This window comes from Canis lupus, chromosome 11 (genome assembly GCF_011100685.1).
Source record: "Canis lupus familiaris isolate Mischka breed German Shepherd chromosome 11, alternate assembly UU_Cfam_GSD_1.0, whole genome shotgun sequence".
NCBI lineage: Eukaryota > Metazoa > Chordata > Mammalia > Carnivora > Canidae > Canis > Canis lupus.
Genome location: NC_049232.1, coordinates 51,920,721 through 51,932,797, shown reverse-complemented (window position 1 = coordinate 51,932,797; position 12,077 = coordinate 51,920,721). Strand labels below are relative to the sequence as shown.

Sequence of the window (12,077 nt, the reverse complement as noted above, 5' to 3'; positions counted from 1 at the left end):
CAAATTTTTATTGGTTGTCCTAGTACTTAAACCAGTAGCTGGTATGGATTACAAAGATAGGATATCTGTAAGGATACAAGATAATTATATTGGCTGATGAAATGGGCTGATGAATTTTGAATTCATGTACTGTGAAAATAGATTTTTTGCACATTGGAGATTGAGTTACTTTCCCCATTTTTCATGACAGACACTTTTTCTCTACCATATTCTGCCTGGTCTTCTGGTTTTCCCACCATTTAGGTGTTCTGATTGCTAGCCTTCAGTCTTGTCTTTTTTTTTTTTTTTTTTTTTTTTTTACGATTTTATTTGAGGGAAAAGAGGATGAGCAGGGGAAAGAGCAGAGGGAGAGGGAGAAGCAGACTCCCTGCTGAGCTAGGAGCCCAATGCAGGGCTTGATCCCTGGACTCTGGGATCATGACCTGAGTCGAAGGCAGATGCTTAGCTGACTGAGCCACCCAGGCACCCCTAGCCTCCAGTCTTGTTTCCACTTTGAACACTATTCTCTCATCCATATGGCTCATATAGGTTGGTGGCCTAACCTCACTGTGGGCCGAAGACGATCTTTTGAGGGAAGGACATTTGGTTGGTAGCTCTGTGTTAAGCTATAGGAATAAATAGAAGGCAAGTGGTATTTTCCTACAAAATATTGTAGGGATACTGGTTGATAATGTGAGAAATTTGTGTTGGAATGATTGATTTGCTTTTGCATGACATGCGTAATGTGTCTGTAGATGACAGTTGGAACTTTATAGATCTTTTAGGAAAAACCAAGAACAGACTTGTAGTGAGAGGTCTGGTTTTAATTCTGGCATTTGAGCTTATAGCAGTGTAGCTTTGAACAAGGCACTTAGTTCTTTTGGGGCCTCTGATAAAGTAATTGGCAGTGCTTTGTAAACTGTAGAAAACAGTGTGAGGGACTGTTATCTTACACCTGTAGACATCTGCATACTGAAACCAAGAGGCAAGTTATATAGTCCATTTTTTTTCACTTCCAATGTTCCCAGAAAGAACCTGGATTTTATTATTATTTTTTAAAAGATTTTATTTATTTATTCATGAGAGACACAGAGAGAAAGACAGAGACATTGGCAGAAGGAGAAGCAGGCTCTGCAGAGAGCCCATTGTGGGACTCGATCTTGGGACTCTGGGATCACACCCTGAGCCAAAGGCAGATGCTTAACCACTGAACCACCCAGGCGTCCCTGGAAATGGATTTCTAACCAAGAATATGGCATGAAAGATTTTAGAGGACCAACATCATACCACAGATGTAAAAGCAAAGATGGAGCTATAAACCTAACATCTTAAAATAAATGTTTTTTTTGTTTTGTTTTTTAAGTAGCCTCCACACCCAGCATGGATCCCAATACAGGGCTTGAACTCATGACCCTAAGATCAAGAGTCAGACACTTAACCCACTGAACCAACCCAGGTACCCCAAGATGTATTTATATTCCAAGATACTGATTCTATAAGAGTCTAGTCTAGTGCCAATCATAAATTCAGCTGAACTGAGCAAATGTTAAATGGTTTGTTTCTGTTGTCCATGGAGGGCTTAAAAAGACTTAAATAGAACTTGGATTTTTCATAAAACTACCCAGATATACATAGACTTGTGAAATGTTCCTGTGTCAAGTAGAAATTTAGAATTGCATTGTGTTTGGGGTACCTGACTGGTTCGGTTCGAGCATGCAACTCTTGGTCTCAGGGTTGTGAGTTCTAATCCCACAATGGCCATGGAGCCTACTTTAAAAAAATGAAAAAAAGAATTGCAGTGTCTTTGAGACTATTTAGTGGGACGGGGGCAGATAGGTCGGAAGAGGGAAAACACCTTCAGTTTCACTTCTGGCCAGCAAGTGGTGAGTTTTGGACTAAACCCTCTAGACAGGTTTGGGATAAATAAAATCTTCGGAACAGAAGAATAACAGAAGAGGTAGAATAACAGGATTACTTTGTTTTTCTCAACCGTATATATGGAGTAGAGGGAATACTGAAAAAGCACTAGATTGGGAATGTGGATTTGACCTCATAGAACTTCAACTTCTTTTTGAGGAGCCTGATAGCCATACTATCAGGGAAATGGTGCTGTCAACAAGGTACAAATTATGGGGATGCCAAGGAAGGGGACTCCATATCAAGACAAGAATCAAAGGCTCTGGAGGTAGTCTGAGCTGGGCATTAAAGGAAGGTGGGAGATGACATGAGAAGTAGGGGAGAGCAATTTGAGCAAAAGGCACAGAAGTCAGAAAATATAGAGCATGCTTAAGCATCAGGTTCACTAGCAAGGGAGTATATTTGAAGAGATCAACCACATCATGAAGAACCTTACATTCTAGGAGTAAAGTTTTTTTGTTTTTTTAAATTTTTAAATATTCTCTATACCCAACCTGGGGCTTGAACTAAAAACCCTGAGATCAGGAGTCACATACTCTACTGACTGAGCAAGCCAGGTGCCCCAGGTGAAGTTCATTATTTTTCCTGCTACATTTTATAAAAGATTTGTTTAGGAGTATGCATGCGCACACTCGTGTGCAAATGGGGGAGGGGTAGAGCGAAAGGGAGAGTATCTCTGGCAGATTGCCTGCTGATTGCAGAACCTGATGTGGGGCTTTGGGGCTTGATCCCATGACCTCGATCAGGACCTGGGCCAAAATCAAGAAGTGATTAATTGAGCCACCCATCCAGGAATGTCTCCAAATAAAGTTTATTTTAAAAGTTGTGGGTTTTCTGGGTCATTTAGGCAGGAAGTGACAGATTTCAGTGCTAAGACAGTTCATTTTTTTTTTCCTTTTAAATTGTAGCAAAAAATCAATTTCTGAATGTATATAATATTGTCACCTATATGTGCATTATGCATAGATAATTCATTTTTTTTTATAGTAGTGCCCAGGGTACCTGGGTGGCTCAGTCTGTTTGGTGTATGCCTTCTGTTCAGGTCATGATCCCAGGATCACCACTGGTCAGGCTCCCTGCTGAGAGAGGAGACTGTTTCTCCCTCCCTCTGCTACTCTCCCTGCTTATACTCTCTCTCAAATAAGTAAAATCTTAAAAAAAAAAAAAAAAGTAATCATGTCCAATATGGGCCTCAAACTTACCACCCAGAGATCAAGAGTTATACCCTCTACCAACTGAGCCAGCTAGGCGCTCTGACAATACACTTTTAAAAAACCTTTTATTTTTAGAGAAGCAGTAAGGTGTATTGTAGAATTTTAGGAAAATAAAAGCAAATTTTATGGGGTACCTGGGTGGTGTAGTTGGTTGAGTGTCTTGACTATTGGTTTCAGCTCAGGTCAGATCTCAGGATCGTGAGAGTGAGCCCTGCATTGTGCTCTGCACTCAGTGCTAAGTCTACTTAAGACTCAACTCTCCTCTCCCTCTCCCCCTCCCTCTTTCCTCCCTTCCTGTGCTCTTTCTAAAATAAATAAATCTTTAAAAAGATATAAAAACACATTTTTTAATAAGTTTATTTTTTATTGGTGTTCAATTTGCCAACATATAGAATAACACCCAGTGCTCATCCCATCAAGTTAAAAGCACATTTTAAAAAAAGATTTTGTTTATTTACTTGGCAGAGAGAGAGCACAAGCAGGGGGAGCAGCAGGTAGAGGCAGAGGGAGAAGCAGGCTCCCTGCCAAACAAGGATCTGGGTGTGGGGCTTGATCCCAGGACCCTTGACCACAACCCCAGTCAAAGGTAGATGCTCAACTGATTGAGCCACCCAGGCACCCCCTAAAAGCAAATTTTTAAAGTTCATGTTCCCAAGGATCATCATCCAAATAACTTCCTATCTTTCTGTGTTTATATGTGTAATATTGCTTTTTTTAGGATAATTATTAATAAGATGGAATCTTTTAATACTTTAAAATGTTCATGGAATTACATGCTTACATGTCATAGAATCATTGAATCCTATTTCAAGAAAGGGTTTGACAAAACCTTTATGTAAGAAATAGAATCTTACTCTATCCTGAAATACACTTAGTTATAATACATAGTCTTTATTGTTAACAGTCTTCGCTGTTAATTAGAGCAATCTCTATAACAAAAAATTTTGCAGTTAGGGATGACAGGAGACTCCTTACCATCCTTAGCGCATATATATATATATATTTTTTTTTTTTTTTTAAGATTTTATTTATTTATTCATGAGAGAGGCACACACACACAGAGAGAGGCAGAGACAAGACAGAGGGGGAGAAGCAGGCTCCATGCAGGGAGCCTGATGGGGACTTGATCCCAGACTCCAGGATCACTCCCTGGGCCAAAAGCAAGTGCTAAACCGCTAAGCCACCCAAGGATCTCCCTTAGCATATATTTAATCAGAACTGTATTTACATTTACAACAGACGGGTATGCATACTATTCTACGGGAAGAAAGTGGTCTCACTTGGTCCAGTGGCCTTTGTCCATTATACCCTTATGGTGTACATTTGGTATTTTAAAATCAAAATGAGATCATACTGGGGATCCCTGGGTGGGTCAGCGGTTTGGTGCTTGCCTTTGGGCCCAGGGCGTGATCCTGGAGTCCCGATTGGGCTTCCTGCATGGAGCCTACTTCTCCCCTGCCTGTGTCTCTGCCTCTCTCTCTCTCTCTCTGTGTGTGTGTCTCATGAATAAACAAAATCTTTTAAAAAAAACAACAAAAAGATCATACTGCTTTGTCTTTTTAAGTTGATCTCCACCTTTTTCTTTCAGTAAATTTTCATTTAATCTGATACTCCTACCATACTCAGTTTCTCAAGTGATCTGAATATGTCATTCACAATTTTTGTGTGTGTGCAAAGGGAATTTAAGGACATTTATTAGTGGGTTTTGTTACTCATAGTTCTTGATCAAACCAATACCCAGTCTAGGACCCAGGTTGCATCTGGTACGTTCCTTTATTCAAACTTCTGTGACACTTGTTGAAGAGTGTAGGTCAGCTGACCTCCAGAGAATTGTAGCCATGTGGAGGATGGACTAGAAAGAATAGGGCAACCAGTCTGATGAGAAATGACTGAACTAAGACTGATGGTGGAGATGGAGTGGCGAAGATGGATTTGTTGCAATACATTTCATAGGTATAACTGACAGGGTTCTAATTGATGACTAGATTAGGAAGTGAGGGGAAAGGAGGAGTCAGGGATGAAAGGCTCTGACTTCAGTATTGAGCCTTCAATAGGAATGGGCATATTGGAAAAGAGCTTAAAGGGAAAATTATTTTTGGACAAATTGAATATGAGATGATATCTCATAGGCTATTGTATACATAGGTCTGAAGCCTACATAGATGCTTTTAAAATGACCCATATTTTGGAATATGACACTTAATGGGATGAGTTGAAGACATCTTTTTTTTTTTTTTTTTTTTTTTAAGATTTTATTTATTCATGAGAGGCAGAGGGAGAAGCAGGCTCCCTGCAGGGAGCCTCACGAGGGACAGTCTCCAGGATCATGCCCTGGACTAAAGGTGGCACTAAACCACTGAGCCACCAGGGCTGCCCAAGTTGAAGACATTTTTAATGGTATTGGTAAAAGTGGACCTATATTTTGGGGTGGAGGTAGTTAGGTTCTCACATCACACCATACTCAAAAAGTAACAATCTAAACATAAATATATGAAACTGCAAAAGTGCCTGAAGGAAGTATTTTAGAAGCCATAAGGAAAATGTCAGTCGATTTAATTATATAGAAGATTTTCAAGTTTGGTACTGTAAAAGCCATCTTAAAATTCGAAAATAAACTACAGATTGGGAGAAAATATTTGCAGCCTACATAATAGGATAATATCTGTGGCAAGTAGGATAATGGCCCTTCCAAGATGTTCACATCCTAATCCCTAGAACCTGTGAATATATTATTTTACATGAAAAGGAATTAAAATTTGCAGTTGGAATTCAGATTGCTAACCTTAAGGTAGTTAGACTTTGGGACGCCTGGGTGGCTCAGCGGTTGGGTGTCTTGACTTGGGCGCAGGGTGTGATCCTGGAGTCCTGGGATCGAGTCCCGCATCATTGGGCTCCCTGCATGGAGCCCGCTTCTCCCTCTGCCTATGTCTCTGTCTCTCATGAATAAATGAATAAAATCTTAAAAAAGATATAGACTTTAAGATAGGAATAGTATCTTGAATTATCCAGATGGACCCAATGTAATTACAGGGGTCCTTAAAAATTGAAGAGGGAGGCAGAAGAGATCAGTGATGTGGAAAAAACTTGCCTTCCTTTTGCTAGCTTTGAAGATGGAGGATAAAGGCCAGTAGCCAAGGAATGTGGGCAGCCTATAGAAGCTGGGAAAGACAAGGAATGAATTCTCAGTGCCTACAGAAACAAATGCAGCCCTGCCAACCTTGGTTTCAGCTCCATGGGACATGTCAGACTTCTGACAAATTTGTGTTGTTTTGTGGTAATTTGTTAGGGCAGCAGCAGAAAAGTGGGTAAAGGATATGAATAGGCAATTATAGAAGAAATCCAGATGGTCATTAAACATATGAAAAGGCACTTGTTTTTGTGGTCTTGGGGATGGATGAACTGACCCAGGGAGAGAAAAAGCAGAGGGCTGAGAAGAAATGGTCAGAAGTGTAGGGAACTTGTGGATAAGTGGGCGAAGGGACCAAGAACAACTGCCTAGCCTCAAACCAATTGTGTTCATGTGAATGGATGTATTTTTCTTCTGTTCACTTGCTGTGAAGTTTTTCTCAAGGGCAACAGTGGACTCTGTTCTGGCCTTACAGCTTCACCCTGTACAGTAGGGATGTGTGGACTCCAGGCTAATTATTTGTGAGGGGCTTTTTTTTTTTTTTAAAGATTTTATTTATTTATTCATGAGAGACACAGAGAGAGAGAGAGAGAGAGGCAGAGACACAGGCAGAGGGAGAAGCAGGCTCCATGCAGGGAGCCTGATGTGGGACTGGATCCCAGGACCCCAGGATCATGACCTGGGCTGAAGGCGGGTGCTAAACCACTGAGCCACCCGGGCTGTCCTGTGAAGGGCTTTAAAAGTTTAGCCTGCAGAATCTTGAAAACTCTACTTCTCTGTTCCTGAGGGAATACAGCCATAGCAGAAGTTAATAGGGAACTGACATTACTAGTACCTCAGACTAAAGATGACATGAGAGATACTTGTCTAGTTTAGCTAGTTTATTATTTCCACCCCACAACTGGTTTGGCTTCAGGTCTTGGGTTATGGGGTGTCAGTACTACCAGTCTTTCCTCCTCTTACTGGATTTAGTTGGCAGGGGCCATGGGTACCCAGAAACTTGGCTAACATTCTTTGGAGACTCCTGGTAAGTGGAACCCGAGGTGTGGGGGAAGAGAGATGCTTTTCCATGTGGACCCAATGGCAGTGCTTACAGTGTTGAGGGGTCAGGATGTCACCAGCTCTCAGCCCTGCCCCTTGCTGAATTGGGGGACCTGCAGCCTTAGAGTGAAGCTGCTGAGGGAAAGCAATGTGTCGAGAACTCTGGTCCTTATGCTGAGATCTTTGGGAAAGTCTGTTTAAAGGACCTTCCACTGGTCTTCTGGCCTGGGCTGGGTGGCTCTTCCCTGTAACTGTGGATGACACCAGTCTTGCATCCCCTCTTCTGTGGTCTCCTGCTTTGGGTTTCCTGGGTCTCTCTCTCTTTTTGGCTGAAGATAGGGTTGAAGCCTTGTTCTTTCCATTGCCTGAGGCCAGAACCTCAGGGTTTAAGGGTTCGCTTAGGTCTGGGCCATTCTCACCAGTCTGTATGCGAGCACATGGCCCCTGGGATGAGACCTGGGCCACCATCTTCACCTTCACTCTTTCCTCTTTCTGAGACCCTTGTTCGGCCCTGCCAGACCTTTGTGGCAGAGGCTGGGAAGAAGAGTGGGAGTGATAACAGTGGGAGATCTGGACAGGCTGAGCTACTGTGCTGTGAACTTTTGGGGGATGACAGCTTGAAGAGTGGGGGCACAAATTAGGGGGATTATTCTGCTGTGGGGGGCATGTAGAGAGTCTCCAGGAGCCTGGAGTTGTGGAGCTCAGGGCAAGGGAGCTGCCAAATGATTGACTTGGGTCAGGGGATCTGGAAGCGGGGCTCTGCTGTAGTTTTTTTAGCCTGAGTCCCAACTCTCTACTCCAGTGCCAGGCCTGGATCCCAGAGGTGGAGGGCACCTCTGGGACAGCCTCTCTCTGGGAGGATGGAGTCTCTGCCTTTGCCCCTGGGAACAACTCTCTCTTGGGTATGTCAGACTGGTTGGGCTCAATCTTCAGAGCTTTAGCTAAGGTGGGAGGCCAGGGTATTGGATGCAGGAGATCCATTGCTGGAGGGCTGGAGTCCTGGGGGATCCCTCTTGGTTGCACATTCCTCCACACAAACTCAAGGTCAATATGTGGATCTAGTAGAGGAGCAGAGAGAGATCTGGGGGTTGAGGCTGGGAGCTCAGTGGCCCAGCAGTTGTCTCTCTGCTCCACTGCTTTTCCCTTAGGCTTACAGGTACATTGGTCTCTAGGAGGCTCACTTATGTGAGACTTTGACTTAGAGTTTGGAGGTGGACTGGGGTCCCACAGTGGGGACCCAGGAACACAACAGGTTTCTTTCTGCTTGTTCCCTTCAATAGGTTCACACTCAGACAGGGCTCCCAAAGATCTGGTTCCATGTGGGTCTTGGGGTAAGCTGCAAACTGGAAGCTCAGAAGTCCAAGAGTTCTTTCTCCTTTTTATATCCCCATATCTAGCCTCAGAATCAAACAGGACCCCTGTGGGGCTAGCTATGAGGGGCTCCAATATAAGAACTGGGGGTGGGCTGAGGGCCAGAGATGGGGGCTCAGAAATCCAGGAATGCCTAGAATGTTCAATGTCCTTCCATGCAGCTTCTGATCTAGTGAGGCCTCCCATAGGATTGATTCTGCGGAATTCTAGAATGGAAGCTAGAGATGGGCTATAGGCAGGGGCTGGGGACTCAGAGGTCCAGAGGTTTTCTCTCTGCCCTCCCAACGTTTTGGACTCAGACAAGACTTCCTGGGAACTCATTTCTAGGGATACCAGCAGAGAGGATGAGGGAAGACTGGGAGAAGAAACTGGGTCTGCAGAGACCCATAGATTATCTCTACTCTGCTTACCTTCCCATGGAGTCTCTGATCTTGGTGGGACACATTCAGGCCTGGTTCCATAGAGCCCTGGGCTGAGGTCTAGGGCTGAGGGCTTAAAGGCCCAAGGGTTTCCTGAATTTTCTCTGTGTCCACATTGGAGCTTATACCTAGGTGAATCTCCCAGAGAACTGCCTCCCTGGGGTTCTGGCAGGGGATCTAGGGGAGGGTAGGGGGATGGCATTGGAGACCTAGAGATCTGTGGGCTCTCTCTGTGACTCATGGTTTCCCAGAAGTCCTTAGGTGCAGAAAGTCCTCCTTCAGGGATGACTTTCTGGAGTTCTGACAGAGCATCTGGGAGTTGGCAGGGAGCCGTCATTGGAGGCACAAAGGCTTGAGAATTCTCTTTACAAACTGTGGTTCTCCACTGAGTCTTATATCCAGGTGGAGCTCCCAGGGGGCTAGTTCCTTGAGACTTTGTCATGGGGTCTACAGATTGGCAAGGGACCAGGATTGAAGGCTCAGAGATCTGAGGATGCTCTCTTTGTCCTGTGGTTTCCCAGAGGACCTGGGATCCAGGCAGCCCTTCTATTGGGCTGACTTCCTGGAGTTCTGAAAGGGAGGCCAGGGTTGAGCTGGGAGCTGGCTTTGCAGGCGCAGAGGCCTTGGGGTCCTTGTTTTGCTCCATAGCCTTCCATGGGGCCTCAAACCTTGTCAGGAATCCCAGAAGGCTAGAATGATATAGCAGAGAGGCAGAGAGTGAATCTAGAATGTGTTGTTGGAGTCTGGGATCCTGTGGTACATCCCACCAGACCTCAGAGTAGGGGGAGAGCTTGGAGCATCTGGTTCTTTGGAGTTCAGGTTGTAGGTGCAGGGTTTGATCCTCAGAGACCCAAGGGACTTCTTTCTGCTGCATAAACCACTGTGTATGTGCCTTAGCACAAGACAGGACTCCCTTGTGGTCCATGGGAAAGGACTTAGGATGAAAGGGTAGCGATGGGACAGAAGGGGAAGGTGGAGGAGAAAATTGCTGAGGATCAAGAGCCATCCCTTCCCTATCTTCTGTAGTATGGATTTCATGGGTAGGAGGCTGAGTTGGGGAGCAGTACTGGGGAAGCAGAAGGTTGGATCTAGGCAGGAAGGCAAGCTTGTTGAAGAAGGCAGAAGGACCAACAGACAACTTTAGGGGAGAGGGGCCACCTGAGCTCAGCAAGATGGCCTCCAAGGACTCACTATGCAGAGAGGGGAGACCCCAGAAGAACTGGCTTTTTCTCTGATGTAGATAGTTTCCTGATGCTGTTTTGTGCTTCATAGGCAGGTTGGTCAGGATCTGAAAGGTGGGGAAGGATCTGGAAGGGCTTGGGGTGCGTGTATGTACTTGCTTTGGTGTCCGTATGGCTTTTTGGAGGTCCTCAGGACCACAAGGTGGTTGAGATGGGGCTGTGGTGGCTTCTTCTCCAAGGGGAGCTTCTTTGGGAAGAGAACATGGCTTCAGTGGATCCAGAGACACATCCTCTTCTTCCTCCTCTTCTTCCTCTTCCTCCTCTGACTTCTGCTTCCATAAGTGATCAAGGAAAGCCACATGGTACAGAAGTGGTAGGCTCTGAGGAGTAGAAAAAGATACTTCAGGCATGAAACCTTTCAAAGACACAAAGTATGTCATGAAGCCCTCAGTCTTTTTTCCAAATTCAGAGGGAAGTTACTCACCATATCTGTAGCCAATAGTCACGTATGCATCTGATATCAATGGCCATTACCCAGCCCATATTTGGAGATACGCATTCCCTTACATAACTACATCTAGGGTCAGTAATTACACACCTGTCTTCAAATATGGTATCAATAGTCATCATCCAGCCTCACAGGTAAGACTTAGAGTCATTCACCTGGGTAATTGGCTTCTAGTCATTCCATATCAGTGATTTTTCACCTGAACTCATATGTGGTATCAATAGTCATTCACCCAGCTGTATATCCATGTCACCCACCTTGCTTTGCATCATGTCCCCAGAGTACCAGAGTTGAAGCTGTCGCCAGCTCCCAAGTTGCCACCACCTCCGAATCTGCCAAATCATGAACAAGAATAGTGTTACCAGATTCCCTGGACTCTGGAGGCAGCTGCTGCCACAGTGTCTGCAGGCCAGGGCATGGGTCAACTGGCTCCAAAGAAGCCCCATGTCCCCTTCAGTCCCAAGCAGGCCTTCTATCAGCCATTCCATTTTCCTCAGCCTAGTGGCAGTTTATCCCGAGGTCATCACTGCATCACAGAACAAAGAACTCCCATCCCCCACATGCCTAACAGCCTTTTCCCTGAATTTAGAGTAAAAAAATTGCCTGTACCAGGCAACTAATACTTCATAACACTGAAACCTGAGTGATCTCTTTTGTCTTTGTCTGGCCAAAGCCAGAATTATGCTTCAGGCCTTGTCATTAAGGACATGGATTCTAGCATCAAACTGCTTTATTCAAATCCTACCTCTGCCACTTCCTATCTGTGAAATCTCAAACTAATTAATCTTCTAGTGCCTCAATTTTCTCACCTGTAAAATGGGAATGATATTATTACTTGCCACATAGAGTTGTTTCGAGGATTAAATGAACAAATTCATATTATTAGGATAGTATATAGTATATGCTATATTAAAAAATTATTTCTTGGGATGCCTGGGTGGCTCAGTGGTTGAGCATCTTTCTTTGGGTCAGGTCGTGGTCCCAGGGTGCTGGGACGGAGTCCCTCATTGGGCTCCCCACAGGGAGCCTGCTTCTTCCTCTGCCTTATGTCTCTTTCTCTCTGTCTCTTACGAATAAATAAATAAAATCTTTAAAAAAATTATTTCTTTTGGGGCAATTGGGTGGTTCAGTTGGTTAAGTGGCCAACTCTTGGTTTCAGCTCAAGTCATGGTATTGGGGTCCTGGAATCAAGTCTTGCATTGAGCTCCACATCAGCAGGGAGTCTACTTGTCTCCCTCTCACTCTGTCCCTCCCCCATGCTCTTTTGTTTGCGCTAAAATAAATAAATCTTTTAAAAAATTGTTTAAGGTTCCTAATTAC

General features: G+C 44.4%; 1 protein-coding gene across 1 annotated transcript; it reads right to left on the bottom strand.

Annotated features, from left to right (window-relative positions):
* Window positions 1–7,162: 7,162 nt before the first annotated feature.
* On the bottom strand, window positions 7,163–11,273 carry C11H9orf131 (chromosome 11 C9orf131 homolog). Its single transcript, XM_038552696.1, is given in 3 exon segments — window positions 7,163–7,221; window positions 7,224–10,629; window positions 11,015–11,273. Coding segments are annotated over 3 exon segments (3,681 nt in total). The 5' UTR covers window positions 11,246–11,273; the 3' UTR covers window positions 7,163–7,177.
* Window positions 11,274–12,077: the final 804 nt, after the last annotated feature.